Source organism: Pseudorca crassidens, chromosome 5 (genome assembly GCF_039906515.1).
Source record: "Pseudorca crassidens isolate mPseCra1 chromosome 5, mPseCra1.hap1, whole genome shotgun sequence".
NCBI lineage: Eukaryota > Metazoa > Chordata > Mammalia > Artiodactyla > Delphinidae > Pseudorca > Pseudorca crassidens.
Window position 1 is genome coordinate 81910588 of NC_090300.1, and position 19769 is coordinate 81930356.

Sequence of the window (19769 nt, forward strand, 5' to 3'; positions counted from 1 at the left end):
AAAGACAAACACTTATGATATCACTTATATGTGGAATCTAAAATATACAACAAACTAGTGAATATAACAAAAAGAAACAGATTCACAGATATAGAGAACTAGTGGTTACCAGTGGGGAGAGGGAAGGGGGCAGTGGCAGTATAGGGGTAGGGGAGTTAGAGGTACCAACTATTAGCTATAAAATAAGCTACAAAGACATATTGTACAGCACAGGGAATATAGTTAATATTTTATAATAACTATAAATGGGAATATAACCTTTAAAAATTGTGAATCACTGTGTTGTACACATGTAACTTAAATAATATTGTACAGCAACTATGCTTCAATTAAAAAAATAAAATATATTAAAAAAAGAATTGGGGGAATGAGGTGGTAAGGAGTGACAGCTTTGACATGGCGAAATGTCCTAAAATTGATTGTGGTTGTGGCTGCACAACTCTGAATATACTAAAAACCATTGAATCGTGCACTTTAATGAGTGAACTGTATATAGTATATGAATTATATCTCAGTAAAGCTGTTCCAAAAAAGAAAGTATAGAAAGGGATTTAAAGTATACAAATATGACTTCATTGGTGGAGCTGACGTTCAGCTGCAGGTAGAGACCTTGATACCGAGGTGACCTCTAGGATACTTGGTGCTGAGAGTTTACTAATGAGACCTGGTAACTCTAGCCACAAATGGGACAGGAGATAAGGACAGGCAGAAGGTAAGAGTTAGTAGTGCAAACATCTTATCCAGAAAAGAAAGCACCCTGGAATCTTTGTGGCTAGAAAATTTATACCTACAGTTTATTAGACCAAGCTCCTCTAAAGCAGATGTTTTCTTATTCCTTTTTGTATTCCTAATGATTTGTAGAGGGCCTGAATTTTAATGGCTACTCAAACTATGTGTGTTAAAGGTTTTGGTTAATAGAGTAAACATTAAATCAACACTGTTAGGTTTGTCAAATGGTGCCCAGAATGAGGTTTTCACCAGTCTGAGGATAGATGAGAAAAACAAGGTCAACATGAGATCTGTATTCGTTAAAGAGTAAATAGGAAGAAGGACCATAAAAATTAAGGTTTTTATATAATTGGTTGCAATTTAAACCTATATATTAAAAAGCAGAATACTTACAATTATACTATGGGATTAAGGGCCAACACAGTTTCTCCTTTTGAGGTATAAATGTAACCTAAGTTCTTGGTTTCTGATTTAAAAAGAAAAATCAAACTTCTAGATTCAAACAAACAAGCAGGCAAACAAGCAAACAGGGAAATACTAGAATTTGCTTTAAAATGTGCTAGAAGATTTTACTTAAGTGTGATAGGATAGATACATCCTATCACACTTAAGTAAATTACAGTTTTCATAGGATAAAATAACTTTCTCTTCATGAAGGAAAAAGAGGCATCTTGGGTTTTTCTGAGGAAATATTTCCTTTGTGGTCTTTTTAGAAGGCTCGAGCTAAATATTATATTTTGCATGTCATGTTTTCGGTTATAGGCATAATTTAATTCTCAGTAACCATTCAAAACATAGAATAAACTAATTATAAAACCTCCACCACTTTCTTGAGGGAAAAGAGAGTTGGAATCACCATAGTGTAATAGTGTTGGAGTAACAGCTGGGAGTTGCTTGAGGAGAAGGGTAAGTCCCAAACACAACTGTTCCATATAAGAATGTGACAGGAGGATGCCAGATGAAGGATGAAGAGAGCAACCAACACCTAAAATGTGGGACTGGAAGTCTCTTAATATAGAGAGAACCAGAATTATTCAATTAGCTATGATAAAGTAATTCAGACTAATTGCATGAGGGATGAGGCTTCCTTTCTTTTCTTTTTATAAAAAAGGCCAAAATATTACTTAAAAAATAGTTTATTATGTATAGGCAGTATCCTAAGCACCGTATGCATATTAACTAATGTCATCCTCATAAAAACCTCATAAGTTTCAGATAGAGATATCTATTCTTCAGGTGAGGAAAGTGAGGCCCAGGCACACTAAGTGACTGCTCAAGGCCATAAAGCTGTTACGTTAGGTAGTAACTGGGATTTGGATCCAGTTGGTCTGGCTCTAGAGTCCAAACTCTCAACCATGACACTATATACTTAGATTATATAGCCCATCTACTAGGCTGCCTATCTCTAGTTACAACAGGTTGAACAGTATAAAATTTAGGTTGAGAAGATAGACATATTTTAAAAATGGGATGGTAGAGACATATATAATGCTTGGGGCAACCCAAGAGGCAGTAATAGGAAAAGTGGTCCAAACTGAATGGCATTCAGATCCCCGTGCAAGCCCCCTTCCCTGGGGGCTTTCCACTGTTTTCCATTTTTAATCAGTTTTATTGAGGTACAGTTTACATAGGATAAAATGCACCCATTTTAAGAGTGTAGCTCTGAGTCTTGGCAAATGTATTTGCCTGTGTAACCACCACTACTGTCACCCCAAAAGGTTCCCTAATGTCCCTTTCAAGTCAATCCTCACCCCATTTGCAGCCCTAGGCCACTGCTTGTTTTCTTTCTACCATTAGAGATAGAATATCATATAAATTGCACAATACCGTCTGTACTTTTTTTTTCAGTCCAGATTTTTTCACTCAGCATGATGTTTCTGTGATTTGCCTGTGTTGTTGTGTGTAATTGCCTTTGCATTTGATATTTCCTTCAAGGAATAGATCCCTTTCACACATCTGATTCATCCTTAAAGGCCTATTCAGATGATATCTTTTACTTTCTTCCTTACTTCAAATCCTAACCTGCATAGTACTGTAGTGTTTCATCCTCACAGCAGGTATGCAAGCAAGATCACATGAGTGTTGCATTTTTCTAGTCAAAATTTGCACCTTGTCCATTAATAATCACTTATCTGTTTACTAAGTCATGTCTTTAAGTCATCTCTTTAGGCATCTTTAATATTTCTTTTGGCATGTTGACTTGCATGTTTTGCACTCGAGCACCTCATTTTCTGCATCATACCTTGCATAACAGGGAAGGTGGAGATGGGAACAATTTCACCCTTAAAAGCAATGATAGGGAATCTTTAAATTGATAACCACTGAACCACAAAAAAGCAACATAAGCTAAAAAATAATTTAGATATTTCCTCCAGAGAAAACACTCTTCTTTTAGAATTTTGTTTATTTTTATTTTTTTATTTTGGGCTGCACTGTGAGGCTTGTGGGATCTTAGTTCGCCAACCAGGGACTGAACCTGGGCCCTCAGCAGTGAAAGTGCAGAGTCCTAACCACTGGACCGCCAAGGAACTCCCTTTTTTTTTTTCGCTTTTTTTTTGAGAATTTTCAAAGAAGGAACTAATAGTTCCATTAAAAAAGAAAATACACAATTTTGTCGATACTTGAGATTATAATTCTGTATAATACACTTCTAAGTTATTTTATTTGGGGACAAATATGAGGAGAAAGAAAAAATAAATGAAGGGGAAGAGAAAAGAAAAAAGCTAAAAGAAAGACTTAAACATAGAATATAATATACAGACAGAGACTGACAGGCTCAAAAAGAAAACCAAACACCGAGAAAGACTACTAAAAGAGGGACAGATGCGCGTAACACGCGTCACTTAGATGGTCATGTATTATCTATTATGTGGTAATATTTCCATCTTGTGGCCTTTTAGGGTATTTCCTCTAAAGGGTTTTAAAGTCAAATTATTGCTCATTATAAGCATAAATGGGAATCACCTCTTGGTATGTACTCTAAAGGTCGATTGAATTAAGCCGAAGACTAGAAACTAGAATTTCCAGAGCTTACATAGGGTATCACTTTTTAGTACAGAGGGAAAATGGGATGGAATGCACGAAGCACCCCATTCACATGGATAATGAGGGACAGTTCACAGAGATAAGGAGCCTATTGCTTCTTGGCCACTTCCTGTGCTATGTGTAGGGAAGTCCAGGACCAATTGCTTTCTCTAACCTCAGTCGTATTTTCTTATCTCCCCTCCATCTCCTCTGGCTCTCACCTCAATTCGTCCCCTTCCCCCAAGCTTCCTGGTCAGATCAATTCCATTTGACTTCTGTTATCACCATGGTTCTTTCACCATGCATGCCTTTTTTTGGGGGGGGGGGTCACGCTGCACAGCTTGTGGGATCATAGTTCCCCAACCAGGAATTGAACCTGGGCCCCAGCAGTGAAAGCACCAAGTCCTAACCAGTGGACCACCAGGGAATTCCCATGCATGCCTATTTTTTGACTAGTGAGTGGTTGGTGTAAGGTGGGGGAAAGTAGGAAGCATGCCTTGTGCACAATTGTCCTGAGAGAAGGAAGCCGGTGGTTCCTTACCTACTTATTTACATGATGTTCCATTCAAATTTGATCATTAGGCATGTGACCCAGGCTCATCTAATCAGAGTCTAGAATACCCTGGCCGGAGTCGTTTGATTCAAGCCTGGGTTATTGGGTAGAATAATTCTCTGCAAAGGACTCTATGTCATGTTGTCAGGTCAAATCAACTAGATTGCAACTCATTCATTCATTCATTCACTTATTCTACGCATATTCAGGTGTCAGGTGTCCTGGACACAGCGCTGAACAATACAGACATAGTTCCTGCTCGTATGAAGCTCAGAGTATTGCAGAGGAATCAGAGGGAAGAGAGAGCTGAGGAACCGTGTGAGGAGGGCTTGGGGTCTCTGTGGAGGTCAGGAGGGAATTGGGTGTTGTGTGCTCTTAAGTTACCTGTTGGTTGGTGTTACTTTAAAGGCATATGACTTGATTGATAAATTTTAGGGGGAGAAAAGATCAACAAAAGAAGAAGATTGTGATTGACCTTATTTAATCAGAAGTTTAGTTGATAAGAATCTATTTTGGTTAACTGAAGAGCTGTGGAAGATTAACTTGGGTATACATAAACGGCAAAAGCGAGGAAGAAAGCATGGTCAGCAAGTGTGTGTGGGTAGTATGATTTGAAAAGACTTCCAGGAGAAAGTGAATTTTGAAAAAGAGTTAAAAGTTCGTGGTGGACAATGATAGAGGAGACAAAACTTGATAGCTCTTCAGGTAAAAGTACTGTGCCAAAAACTAATAAGTGCTTGTGGGGAGGTACCAGGCAGATTGGCTTATAAGAGAACTGAAAGAAGGTGGGGCTGGAATTCCAGGCTGAGATACTTGGATTAGATTGTATGAGTGATAGGTTTCCATGGAGGTGTTAGTAATGAGAGTGAAGAATTGTTGGTCCATCTCCTGATAGACAGAGACATGGCCAAGTGCTTAAATTCCAGAATGCCCACCCAACCGCCTGGGTTCCTAAGGCTTAAAGGAGACTTACAGCAAGCACACAGGACACTTTGGGCAATGCCCACATGTTGCTCCTCCCCAGAGCTCTGACCCTATTTTCCTATCTGTCTCCTCTCCTGGATGAATTGTGCCAGACCGCACGTGAGCCAGGAGGACACGAATTTACCTGTCCGAGGGTCAGCTGAGGTGTCTGTGTAGTGGCTACTTTTTATTTTGGCCACTTTGCTACTCTTTCCTCCTCCTTTCGGTAAGAGCATTCTGATTGCCCTTTGGGGATCCAACCCCCCTCTTACTCTCAGTCTAAGTAGTTTGGGAGAATGCCACTCCTAGCTTCAGGGATGGACTTGTGATCTTAGGCTGTCTAATCGTTTCTGGGACTTTTCCAAGAAATCCTGGGAAGTAAGCAGAGCCTAGCAGTAAGGATTTTATGAGCCTGACGCTGCTACAGAGGCTGAAAACTGCTAAGGCCAAGGAAAAGGAACAAAGAGATGAAGATGAGAGCATCTAGTTGTACCTGCGGTATTTCTGAGATTTTTCAGTATTGTGAGCTAATAATGTTCCTTCTTTTGTTTAAGCCACTTTGGTTTGAATTTTCTATTGCATGCAGCGGAGAGTCCCACCCTTGACTATAGCCTAATTCTTGGCTTTTTTTCTCATGTGCCCATGCTTTGACCTTGGCCATCTGGATTTTACTTCCTTGTCTGAGAGAGGAGTCCCTGGAGAGCAGAACTGTCAAACTACCTACTGGAAGCCTCTTTTCCCTTCAATCCCACCCTGGGATTTTTCTTTAGGTTTTTTTTCCCCCATAGGCTTTTCAAGAGGGAGAGGAAGAAGGGGAGGGAGACATGGAAGGGAAGAGAGAAAGACACTAGTATTTACTAAAAGACTGTCCCTTTATTCCTCTTTCTTAAAACTCCACTCCATGGCATCATGGCTCCTGAAGTCTTTTTGGTCTTTGACCTTCATTAGAGCTCCCTTTTTCTGCCAGGCAGTGTGTGGGGTGCAATGTGAGGAAGGAAACTTTCAGTCCCTCATAAAGATTAGAAACTTTAGCCAACGATGATGCCTGAGTGACACGTCCCACGCACGAGAAGGGCTAAGAACTTGTAGGTCCTTTTGGCTCATTCTACCAGCCTAGACAGTCACTCCTCATCCCATGAGAATCTCTAGAGTGACTGACATAGGATGTACGTTCTTTGTTTCTTGGCATCTTTTCCCAAGGGTTTGTGGTGGTTGAGTTCTGTATGCAAAGCTGGTTTCATTATCATGTTTTACTCAGTTGATTGATTAATTTGAGGCATATTGAAATCCTACTTAAAATAATCACCACCTGTTTAAGAGTTTGAAAATTTACAAATTGCTTTTACATATATCATCTTATTTCCTCTTCAAAAGAAACTTGGTTGGAAAGTAGGCTGGGTATTAGGGTGATTTTAACGATGAGGAGACTGACTTGAGCAGAGCAGTGTCTTTCCTGAGATGATGTAGCCAGTAAGTGGGGGAGCCATAGCTGAAGCTGGAGGCTGAGTCATTCAACCCATATTCAGGGATTCACACCCTCCCCTCACGCCCCACCCCCCATCATGCACTCTCTGATAGCTCAGTCTGGGACTGAGGAAAATACAAAAGGAGCGTAAAACACGGTCTTATTGAAAAATCAAGGTACATATGCAAGACATGAACAGCTCCATGGGATATAAGTTGGGCCAGACTTTTATCTTCATAAGCTCTATGAAATAAAAAAGATTATGATGTCTCTCCTGCATATAACTGAAGAATACAAAACAAGTCTAAACTAAAGTGTAGGGATTCCACTTAATTTTTTTTTTTTTTTTTTTTGCGGTACACGGGCCTCTCACTGTTGTGGCCTCTCCCGTTGCAGAGCACAGGCTCCGGACGCGCAGGCTCAGTGGCCATGGCTCACGGGCCCAGCTGCTCCGCGGCACGTGGGATCTTCCTGGACCGGGGCACGAACCCATGTCCCCTGCATCGGCAGGCAGACTCTCAACCACTGCGCCACCAGGGAAGCCCAATCCACTTAAGTTTTGATTATTTTCTATGACAACTACTTCAGTGCTTCTTTTTGAAATATCCAATATCCTTTTAAGAAGAGTTTTTTCTGTGCCCTTGATTTGCTTGTGTCCTAAGCTTAGTTGACTTATGGGGGGGGTCCAGCACATTATATTTTGAATAATATAATGGCAAAAGTGGTGGCTAAACATAGTGACACTAGTTTTATGCCCCTTGGTATATGGAATATAATAGGTACTCAAGAAATATTTGTTAAGTACAAGGGAACAATATATTTAATTTAAGCACTATAAAAACACTCCACTCAGTACTAAATCTGTCCCAGGATATTTAAAAACATTTAGGGACCATACTCCTGATATTTTGAACCACTAGACTAAAGAATAGTTGAGCTCAAGGGTTCAAACAGATAATCAAATTAAATTACTATCAATTTTGCAGAAGTCAGTTGCTCAGATGTTTGAAAAGGCAAGTTGAATCCCAGGCTACATCTAGTGACCTCATTTAGATATTGGCTTTTTGAGGTAACCACTTTAATCTGTCTTGCTTGGATCAGTCTAACTCTGCTTTATTACACAGTGAACTGCTATCTAAGTGAAAGATGTACCTGCCAAGCTTCAACCTTCTTGATATCTGCACAGGAGCCGTTGGTGAAGAGCCCTCTCCCAGGTATGCAGGTGTATATATCTTGCAGGGCATGAGCAATGGAGTAGACGGCTAAGTAGACATTGTAGGATATCCGTAAATGTGTATAATCCATGTAAGGGGTCTCGACACTACTGATGTTCTCATCCCCTGTACAGAGAGGTCGGAAGGCGGTGGAGCTGTTGCTTATCCTACCACCACCTTCTTCGTGACCTCTCAGGAAGGTGTCCATGGGTAATGGTCCTTTAGCACCTTCTTGGAGGTGGCAGTTAAATGTTTCTTCCCAAAACTCCTTAGCAAAACCGTTGTGGACAGACTTCCTGGGATGGACTTTCTGCAGGAATTCCCGGAAACCTGGGATCTGCCCAGCCTTCAAAGCGAATCCAATGGTGCCTCCGACCACATGGAAGTATTCAGGCATGGCGATCAAGGAAGAGCTGGCCCAGGCCTCGCTGGCCAGCCAGATCCTACCCGTGATATTTCGCCGGACGATTTCCTTGATGAGGGGTTCCAGGTCTGGGCCACTGGAGAAGACGACGATGACTTTGGCTGTGGAATTCTGTATCACCTCCACCACTTGCTGGATCTCTTCCTCATCAGAGTACTGGGAGATGAGTTCGCTGAAGTCGATGCAGATGTCCCTCTCCTCAGCTTCCTCTCGGAACTTCTCGATCCCTGGCCGACCATAGTCATCATCAGCTGCAATTGTGCCCACCCAGTTCCAGCGGAAGTACTCGATGATGTCAGCCATGGCGGTGGCCTGGTGTTCATCATTGGGGATGGTACGGAGGAAGGACTTGAACTGATTTTTGTTGCTGAGGAGTCTGCTGGAAGAGGCATAGCTGACCTGGAAAGAACACAGAATGAGTGAGTGATTGAGGTGCCAGGTGAGCCTCCAGACTGTGTGGAGGAGGCTTTTTGAACATTCACTGATCTAATATATCAAATGCTGGTCACTGCAGACAGGATGAAGGCGTGAAGACAACCAGAATCTATTCCTCTCCAGTGTGAGCACTCAAGCATCTGTCAGTCTATCAAGGAGCATTCTAATTCCCAGCAGGTGATCCTTCACAATGCTACCTTCAAAAATGGGTCTGATCATAAAGTCAACCCAACAACAGTAGGATCTACTTAACCTTTATGCACTGTTCCATAGTTTCTCCTAACTTCCTCCGTGCTGCCTCATTGGCTACAATATATCCACGTACATATCTTCTGCCTGTGGGGTCCAGGTTCTCATTTGAACATTTTAGCTTCCCCTTTACTATAATGAACACTTTGTCCATGACTTCTGGAAGGAATCAGGTTCCCTTTGGGTTATGAACCTAAGGCTCTTTAGAGAAGCCTCTGGGGTTCCCCTTTCTTATTCTGCCTAGTTTCTCTCTTCCAGTCTCCAGCTATTCCCTCTCTCCCCTCCCCTATCTCCCCACCTCCTCCATGCCAGAAGTACTTTAGATAAAAGTACCCTCAATTGCAGTCATTTCTAAGAACTGTTTATTATTTAGGCTCAATTAGCCATTTAGGTTCATTAGGCTCAATTCCCCTTCATCACAATCATGATGATGTACATCATTAAATATAGTCAGAAAAACATCCTTTCCTGTCCTGGCTTCTCAGTGAGTTCAACCACCACCGGCAGCCCTTTCCTCTGTGCAATTTCAAGTGGTGGTCGAGGCCTCTTGACAGGCTTTTGTTGTGGGTCTCCAAAACCTAAAGAGGCTGAAAAGGAACCCTGGAGAAGCTGCCTTGATGTGTTTCCACTTTCTAGGACTTAGCCAGTACTATATTTGAGCATGGATGTGGGTCACCAAGGGTAGAAAGCCTTACCTTTTGTGGTAAAAGATTCTTGCCTGAAGAAGTATCCAAATATCATGTAAAGCATTCGTTAGTGCAGAGCTTCCCAATTTCTTTTCAAGTTGTGGCAAACATAGAAGGTGGGGTGAATGGAGGAGGCTGACCAGCCCTGATGGGTGTGTTCTGACCACCCTAGACCCCACCCACCATCCCAGACCTGGAGAGGGTCAGTATCTCAGCCTATCTGCAGCACTCCTGTGTGTCTTGGCTCACCAGTTAGGAAGTTCCAAGTTATTGAACCATTTCTTCTGAAGGACAAAGTATTTTTATTTTAATTTAACTTGAGGTTTATTCATATTTCATCCCTGCATTCTTTCAGCATTTTTGCCATTAGCAGTCTTGTCTTTCAACTCTTTTTTTTTGAATTTTATTCATTTTTTTATACAGCAGGTTCTTATTAGTTATCCATTTTATACATATTAGTGTATATATGTCAATCCCAATCTCCCAATTCATCACACCACTACCACCCCCCGCCACTTTCCCCCCTTGGTGTCCATACATTTGTTCCCTATGAAGGACAAAACCTTTTTACACTGAATGGAATTTCTTCTTGGTAATGAAAGAACGTTTAATATCTCTTGTTCTCCAGTTTTCTAGAGAGATTTAAAACTTCTTAAGAATACCATGTTGAAGAAATTTGGGGGAATGCCTTTTTAATATTTTTCACTGATTGAAACAATTAGTTTTCAATGTTCAGTGCTTTAAAATGAATTCTTTCTATATATTTCTTCTTATTAATGAATAGTTTCTACATCAAAAACATAAAAGACATTGATACATGAAAGACCTGGTCCAACTTTGCTAATGAGCAGGCATTATTTTTCTGACAAGAGCTTTGATTTTGAGAGTTATAATATGAAAGTGATTTTTTTCCTTTTATTAAAATAAGCTCCTTCTTGCTCTACTGTGACACCTCATGAGGCAGGTAGTTAGATTAAGTAATTGTTGAGATGTTATTGTTTTTAGAGAGCTCTATTTGCAGACCCAAACAACAGGCTTCTTGATCAGGTTTTTGCAAATGAAAAGTCTACTCAGGCCTTTTGTAAATTCATTCAGTATTGCTTACTTCTTGATACTTTTTTGAAAAATGGGCCAAAAAGGGTTTTAAAGATATAAAAATTACAAATAAACATATCCTCCATGGATATGTTTCTCTTAAAGAATGCATTTATAATATTTGTCCACTTTTTAAAAGGAAAACTATAAAAGTGGGGATAAATACCAATTCATTACCCACTCCCCCCAAAAAAAACCCCTTAAAAACACACAAAATTTTTTTATTGTAAGAGGGGAGAGTTTCATGAATGATTCAGAAAACTTCTAACCACAACTTGTTCTAGCTGGTCTGCTTGTTCCATCCACTAGGTGGCGTGAGTGGCATAAGAAGTTCAACTGGGGCCTCTGCCTTCACCCAACAGGGCGTGGTTCCCAGCTCTGCTGCACATTAGACTCATCTAGGGAGCTTTCAGAACTCCTGACGCCCAGGCTGCATCTCATATCAGTTAAACCAGGATCTCTGGGGGGTGAGTCCCAGGCATCAGTATTTTTAAAGCTCTTGAAGTGATTCCAACAGGCAGCCATGACAGAGAACCACTGCTGCGGATACACTTACATTGGTTTGACTGATAATCATTATAGCCTTCTCAGCACTTTTATAATTCAAGCTCAACTTAACCTTATATTTCATCCAAACCACAATGAATTAAAACCCTCCCCTTCGTGTTCTTTATTTACTTGGTGGCAATTACATCTTATGTCTGTTGGCTATGACAACCTGCTTTAACTGTGTATCTAAAATACTACTACGCAATATGCCAAATATAAAGATGCATATTTGCATCTTGCCCAACACATTTACTCTTGTGGGCTTTGTCAGATCATTTTGGCACAAAGATTATAGAGCCAGGGTTTCCCCATGGGAAACACCTTTAATTCCCTGAAGTAAGGATTCGGGAAATGATGACAAGACTTTCTCAGTTGCCACATGTATAGAAAGGGATAATGGCTATCACCAAGGAAACAGAGACCTCCCAGCATAGAAATGTGAATTTATCAAAGGTAGTCTTAAAAATTTTAAATACTAGACACTGAAGAAAATAATTTAAAGTGTGATATATAATTAAATTAAAAAATTGATATATGAGATGCAACACAATTGAGCTGATTCTCCCACCCATGGACATTTAGGTTTTTTCCAGTTTTTCACTATTATAAAATGATGTCACAGCCCTATAAATATTAATATGAAAAAAAGGTTTGCTCTATAGTGTTAATGGGAAAAAAATCAGGTTATAAGATGGCATTTAGAGTTTGCTGTCTTTTTTTGGTGAAAAACATATGCAACTTTGAACAAATGTTTATTAAAGCACTTATTTCAGTGAATTGTTAGTATCTGAAAATGTAGATGTCTATTTCCCTGTCTAGGCTGAGTTCCTGCAGGGTGGAAACTGCTTATTCATATACACTCTACAAGTATTTGTTGAATGAAATAGAATATTTTCCATTTCTAGAATGTGCAAGATAATGATTAAGTTCCGATTTTGTGAGAAAATATGCTCTGCTTTCCTCCGAGCTAAACTTTCAACCAGAGGAGAGAGAGGCAGAGACTTTTAAGGGACTAGGATTTGGGGCAGATATTTTGGGTTTGAAAGGTGGGATTTACATCATTTGGTCTCATTCCTTTTAGTAAAGGCAGAAGAACAGCCATTTACTGATGGAATGGAGTGGAAAATAAATAACTGAACCCTTTGGAATAAAAGACAAAGTTTTATACAAGGTATGTTTAAAAAAATTTTGGAAGAATTGTGAAGGCTCAGTTGACATTGTTGACTCTGGGGTCTCAAAAATCCCCAGTGGTCACGATACAGATAATTAAAAGATCTTTTGTGCCAAAGTAAAGCCAGAGAAGGGAAAATAGCAAACTGTATGGACACTGGGTGTGGCATCCTCCCAGCCTGCTTTCCTGGCCCCTGCCCACATTGCCCCATCTGAGATGGCACGCGTACCTGGGGGATGTAGAAGAGCCCCAGCAGGTTTGCCACCGCTGTGGAGATGCCTGAGCCAGTTGCTCCCACCACGGCGATAGTAGAGGGGATGTGCTCTGAGCAGTTGCAGAACTCATCAAGGTTCAAAGAATCGATTTTGTTCTGGGCCACAAAACTCAGGGTGGCTTCCAGGGCTTTAGAAACAGTGTTGCAAGTGTCGAATATCCTGTATCCCAGGGTCATGTTGGGAAGAAGGGCTGGGCTGCTGTTTATTTCCTCTATGGCAAATATCATAGCTTGTAGCCAGCGAAATCCTCGGAAATTATACCTGGAAGAAAGAAATGGAAGAAAGCAAGAGGCTTTCTGGTCAACTTCTTTAGAGTACAGACTGGGCAAAGCTGGTTTGAACCTCGTTCCATTACTCTGGTTTCATGACGTTGTGTTTTTTGAGACTCAAAGTCCTCTCTGTAAAATGGGGATAACACCTACTTCAGAGGGTGGCTGTGAGCATGAGATAATTATGCACAATTCTCAGCATGGTGCCTCACACAGAGTTAGGGACTAATAATAACAAGGATTGTGGTTAGTAATAGAATGAATAATTTGTATCTGCCTTATCCAACAAAGAATCTGAAATAACTGATATGAGGTACTTTAGTAAAAGTAATACAGAGATATAAAAAAAAAAAAGGACCAGGGAAAATATAAATAGATTAGGATTTGAATACATAAGAAGCTAAAAATAACTTCAGATTTGCAGAGTCACAAATTTAAACTGACATTCCTGGAGGTAGAAGAGGAAAGGGAAATGAGTGATATCTTCATAAACAAACAAGCAAACAAATATTATGCATCGGAAGGCTATTCACAAACAGTGGTCACTTCTGGGTGGTAGAATGATGAGTTTTAAAATTGTGTGATTTTGTCTTTATACTTTCTATTTTAAAAAATAAGCATGCATTGCTTTTCAAAGAACATTATTTTAAATAAAAATCAAGCAAATTAACAAAGCGAAACAGGGTCAGTGACATAGTTTTCACTCTTCCAGGACACAGCACATAGTGAGAGCTTGATAAATGTTCTGAATCAGTGTATCAGCACCCAGAGAAGAAAAGCTAACAAGTCTGCAGTTTCTCTCTTTGTATCGTGGGTTTCCTGACTTGAACTCAAAGGCAGGGGGAAAGAAGTACAAGCTGTTATACTTCACTGTATCAGTTAGGTTCCTAAATGTCCTGGTCTAACTTTTAATGTGACATTTTCTCTTAGTCATTTTCTTCATGTTTCCTTCATTTATTTATTTTTTTAAACCTGCAAAGTTATGAAGATCTATTACTGAATTTTTCATTACCTAAAACATCTATACTGCTAAACTGATTTTCCTATCTTTCTTTAATACAATTAATATATATATATATTTATATATTATTTCAGAACAAGCTCTTGCTTGATCTCAGGTATGTATGTGGCACCTGCACAACTCTGTCCAGCAAGGGAACAACAAAAAGGATATTTGTCCACATGGGTTACGTGAAGGATATAAACAGCATCAGTGAAATTCTACACTTAGTTTTTCTGCACTCATAAAAAAATGTGAAAATGTTATCTAATTTGTGAGCCCTCATTAGAACACGAGCAGAAATCCAGTTTTGTTGGAACGATTCTAGTTTTCATTTTCATTTTCTAGGTATCAGGAAGACCAAGGGAAAGTGCTGGATCCCTTCTGGAAGTTGCAAATCTCAAGAGAAAGTGCTCTTCTCTCTCACAAGATGGGTCAAGACTTGAGGTGCAGTAATGGTCTCTGATGTCCAGATTAAGGCAGGTGATATACAGCCCTCTGTACTCTGCAGAAGTCAGATACTATTTGAAGTAATTGTACCTAGTGTTAGACGCCATATTCTAAGAGTCATGATAAATTAGGGAACATCAGAGAGAGGGCATCCAGAATGGTGAGGGTCTGAAAATCATGTCATGAAACAACTATTTAGAAAACTATTTGGTCTGGAAAAGAAATGATTCAAGGGGGCATGTTAGCTGTCTTCAAATGGCCGAAGACAGAGTCCAGTGAGAGAGTTAAGATGGATTCTGCGTTTCTCTATCTATGTAGATGGATTCTGTGTTAGCAGGGGGATTTCAGCTTCCTATAAGAATTCTAATGGGAGTGATTCCAAATGCTATGGGCTGCATTTTGAAGACGCCCAGGTCATGCCAGCCACTGAAGTTTCTTTCAGCTTTAAAATCCTTAAAAAAAATAAGAGTGAGGCAGCCAACACTCAGGTATTATGACCACTGGGGCACTTAAGGTCATTGGGAGATTTTACTACTCAGGTTTGCAAAACCTACAATAAATTTCTTTCTAGGTACTTGGTCTTCCATTAAGTAACACAGCCTCCAGGTGAACAATGATGACTGAGTTACCAAGTGACCAAGCACGGCTCCAACAGGCCATGGATTTTTCTATTCAGTATCTTTGACATTTTATTTTTGGAAAAATTTCTTTTAAAAAAATGAGGGGGGGGGAATAATAAGCTTCAGCATGGTTACCAGTCACCATTTTTGAAAAGAGAGAACCAACTTTGAAAAAATTATTTCAGGTTTGGTACAGCTTTTCTCCAACCACCAGGAGAAAAGACTCTCCAGGGTGGCTCCTGACCTTACCTGATACATTCCACAGACTCCGGCCTCGACTTTAGATCTTGATCTTTGGCTGCTACTCCAAAATGAATAGGAAAGAGCCCCCCGAGGATAATGTCCCCTTTCTTCTGGGCTCGCTGGTCAGGCCCATAGGCAGAAGTACACCAGGTAAAAGCCAAGAAGATCCAACAGCAGCTATAAAATGCCATAGTTCTGCTTTCTCTCCAGGGGGAGGGACAAGGGTGCTGGTGGTCTGGGGGCCCCTGAGAACTTTCCCCCTTGGTGTGACTTACTCCCTGCGGTGGAGGCACATGTCTACAGAATTAGTAACAGAATGGAACCGTGGTGTTTGAATTTCCACTTCTGCCCTCTCCATCGCAGGCTAGTGAGGCGGGTGGTTCTTGAGTCTTCAGAAGCCACATCATGCAGAGACCGCGGGTAGTACTTTCTAAAAACAAAAGAGAAACAAAATGAATTCAACTAAGCCTAAATCCCATGTTGTTATGATGACTGAAACAGAAGTGGCTCAGAATTTCCACTTAGAGAGGCTGAGGGGTAGCAGGTGGGGAGGGCATGGCTTTGAGCCTCATTTTTATAGCACTTCACATAAGATACAGAACATTTCAATTGCCCATATCAGAGAAGGACCATGTTCATTTTAAAGAGGCCATTGATAAGCTGAGGCCTTCACTGATGTTGCCACTGGATTTTAATCCCTTCATTCTTCCGTGTGAATAATGCACAGAGTTGGCCTAGTGGTAGCAGTTCCTTGTATTATACTACTAGTAATGCTATTTTATTCACCATATATGTTTGTATGGAAAATACAGAATGAGTCATAGTTAAGTTTAAATCTGACTCCAAATCAAACAAAAATGTCAGAGAAGGCCACTTATTTTTATTTATTATTGTACTCCCCCCACCCCACTTTCGGGGCCTCCTCATCCCAGATTTCTGGTTCCATTTATAATATGATACTCCATAAACCTTTGAAGAATAGTTCTTGGAAAGTATGCAGGTAAATCAAGGGTTGGATTATGTTCTACCAAACTCTACAGCTGGATCTAGGGAATGGTCCTTCTGCTTCAGCATCATTATCCTAGTAGGAACTCTCTGCTCTTCTCGCTCCACACACTATCTCACCCACTCTGTGGGTCAATTACTAATTACCAGTTACATGCCAATGTTGACTAACTACACAGCCTCTCCTGAGGTTCAGGCCCAAGCACTGAACTGTCGACTGGACATCGCCACCTGGATGTCCCACAGGTGCTTCCAACTTGACAGACTCTAAACTCACCTTCCTCCCAACCTTGTTCCTCCTTCACTGCCTTCTTCCTCAGCAAACGACATGCCATCCACAAAGACACAAAATAAGGAATCCTCCTTACCCCCTCCCTCTTCTCATCATCATCCTTCATATTCAAACAACCACCACGTCCTGTAGACTCTACTTCCTAAATCTCTTTGGAATGCATCCACACCTTCCCATTTCCAAGGCCATCTTAAGTACCCTGGCATTTCTTATTTGGGTTTATGTAACTATTTCCTAACTGGTCTTCCTGCCTTCAGTCTTGTCCCTTTGCAACCCACCTCTGCAAGTCTTTGGATGCCATGGAACAAGTGGTTTGAAGCACAGGCTCTGGAGTTAAACCTGGCTTTGAATCACAGTTCCACTATTTCCTAACATATGACTTTGGGAAAGTCACTTAACCTCTGATCTCAATAAAATAATGCATGGAGAGCCATTAGCACAGTGTAACTAGTAAACTCACAGGAAATGCCAGCTGTAATGAATACCTTTCCAGCCTCACCCTTGCTAGTCTTCCCTTTGAACTCCATACTGCATGCACACTGAATTTCCTTTAGATCCTCACGTTAGGCCTTTTAAAAAATTCTCAGACCTCACACATGCTGTTCCACCTCCTTGGTCCCTCTGGAAAACATCTACTTGTCTTTTAGCTTTCAGACGTCCATAACTATTGGAGCATGGCTTGGTCAACTGTGGGGTCGTTGTGTGAATGGAGAAAAGGACTCCTATGGGCCAGATACAATCTTGTACCAAGATGTCCAGCTTGGGGAGTGGAGCACAGGTTGGATTTCTACCCACACTAACCCCTCAGTTGTGCAGTGAGCAACTTTGAGGACTCCTTAAGGAGGCCTGCCCTGGACTCTCAGATTAGGTAGGTCCACCTGTTATAGTCTTTTATATCTTGGATTTTGGAGTTCCTCTCTTGGAAGATTGATCATACTTTGTTATAATTAGATGCATAAATGTCTGATTCCAGACCCCAAGCTCTTAACCATTGTCATATGCTGCTCCTGCCCCTTAGGAAGGGGGCTCTTTCTCCTACAGAGTTACAAGTAGAGGGTGCTGAGCCCCAAATGGAAGGAGCACCCCAGCAGACACTCAACAGTCACAGAACTGTCTGAAATAACATCTGAACATCCATGACCATCCTAGTTCTCTGACTCCAGTCCTGCTCTTAGATTTTTGGCTTCATTTCTTAACCTTGGTCATATATTCATTCATACATTTAATAAGTACACGTGCTAAGGACTGGAAATATAAAGGTACCACACACATCATGTTCCCTGCCCTCAGGAGCTCCCCAGCCAGTGGGCAGAATTTACCTCAACATTCAGAAGTGAAAAAAATATATATAGTAACTTTGTTTCCAATGACTAAATTCAACTTTGCTCCCCAGTACTTAGCACAATGTCTGAAATAGTAACTGTTGAATAAATGCTGGTTGAATGCATGCACAAGAAAAGAAAATACTTTGGGAGGAGACAGAAACTAGCATTTATTGAACCAAGCAGAGTGTCAGGTCCTTTAAACATCCAATGTATTTTAAATTTCACAGTGGTAAAGAGGGCCATACAAACTCCACTTTTGAGACGGGGGACTGGATTACTCAAGTGAGAAATTCTGGCACTTGAATTAAGAAGGCCTCAAGAACTCAGAATATTAAGGAGTCCTGTGTGGTGTACTGAATTAGGAAAGGGAACATTATAACTGGCTAGGGGAAGTCACTGAGACCTGTTAGATTTTTCCTGTGAAAGATTAACTACTTGGAGAAGTTTATTAACTTCATTAGTCCATTCAAGAGAAAATTCATGGCAAGAAGTAATAGATGAAGGAGAGATTTCAGGTCAATTTGTAGCAATTAACTCCTCGAGTCTAATGTAGTCTCCAAACCACCCTTTTTAGTCCAATTACCAGGGTCTAATTTGCTTTCAAAGATGAGAATCATTCTAGATCCTCCCTGCCCCTTTCCTCCCATCTCCGATTACGTTGTCTTGTTAATTCTACCATCTCTCTCCACTCTGCCTTCCCTTTTCCATTCCAGACTCCCATCGCCCCCCACCAACATCCTTATTGCAAAAGCTTTCTTTTCTTTCTACCTCACTCCTCCTACCCACTAGATATCGACAATCACAGCAGTACCAAGCATGACCCTAGCACAATGGATTAATTATTGGGTTCATCATTGTGACTTCAGTTTGCAACAATTAGAATACAAAAGTTCTTGAATAATCACTAACATTTCAGTTTTAGGATCTATGGTAGAGATTTTAAATTGTAGCCCTTGTACCATACTCCTTTTATGGCTCAGTAAAATAGTTTTTAGCTGGACAAGGTTGTCCAGAATAAAGACTACTTTCTCCAACTTCTTTTATAATTATATGTGGTTATATGACTATGTTTTGGCCAGTAGGATGTAAGCTGAAGGGCCCTGAGGCAGCTTCTAGGAAACTTTGCTTAAGAGACAGTTGGCGTTTGTTCTTTCATCTGCCTTCTTCCATTCTGCTGCATGGAGGTGGGTGTGACAGCTGGAGCCCATATTGAACCATAAGCCTATCCCAGGGAATGATGGTGCCATGAGCTGAGGATTTCATGGAGCAGAAGCTCTATATCAGACTGTTCCTGGACTTTGGCATGACAGAGGAAAAAAGCTTCTAGCTTGTTTAAGCCACTGTTATATTTTTCTCACTGCAGATATATTAACAGTATCTATCCAAGAGTCACAAATAAACCCATTCGTTCTCTTTATTGTAAGTTCATTTCATTTAAATCATATATAATCATGTTTACCCTCCTGCAAAAAGTATCGCAAATACAAGCTGAAGCTAGTATTTGTTCTTTATCTCAATGGCAGATATGTTTGGAAGAAGAAATGACCCGTGGAACAGCTGGTTTTACATTTAGAATGTCCTTGAAATCACGAGGAGTGTTTCAGTACTGACAGGTGATTGATTGATCATTGAGCTCCTCGTCCAAGAGACTTGGAATGGGAGGTCAGAGCAGACTGGTCTATGGTTCCACAGGTTCATGAACTTCTAAATTCATGCAACTATTTATTCACTCA

At 40.6% G+C, this 19769-nt stretch overlaps 1 protein-coding gene and 1 long non-coding RNA gene across 5 annotated transcripts in view; one reads left to right on the top strand and one right to left on the bottom strand.

Annotated features, from left to right (window-relative positions):
* Window positions 1-15605, bottom strand: part of CASR (calcium sensing receptor) — a 28966-nt gene extending 13361 nt beyond the window's left edge. For both annotated transcript variants that reach the window (XM_067738718.1, XM_067738717.1), the window contains exons 1-3: window positions 15421-15605; window positions 12787-13093; window positions 7887-8771 (exon numbers count right to left, since the gene is read on the bottom strand). In XM_067738718.1, the coding sequence (XP_067594819.1) occupies window positions 7887-8771; window positions 12787-13093; window positions 15421-15605 (1377 nt within the window). The remainder of the gene's footprint in view (window positions 1-7886; window positions 8772-12786; window positions 13094-15420) is intronic.
* LOC137225142 (uncharacterized) overlaps window positions 1-19453 on the top strand; it is a 94942-nt gene extending 75489 nt beyond the window's left edge. Inside the window, exons 5-9 of one of the 3 annotated variants that reach the window (XR_010943705.1) lie at window positions 7859-7948; window positions 11147-11304; window positions 12468-12557; window positions 14450-14548; window positions 15123-19453. This is a non-coding gene — a long non-coding RNA (uncharacterized lncRNA). Of the gene's footprint in view, window positions 1-7858; window positions 7949-11146; window positions 11305-12467; window positions 12558-14449 lie in introns of all 3 variants that reach the window. The other 2 variants (XR_010943704.1, XR_010943706.1) reach the window with 2 other exon arrangements.
* The last annotated feature ends 316 nt before the right edge of the window (window positions 19454-19769 follow it).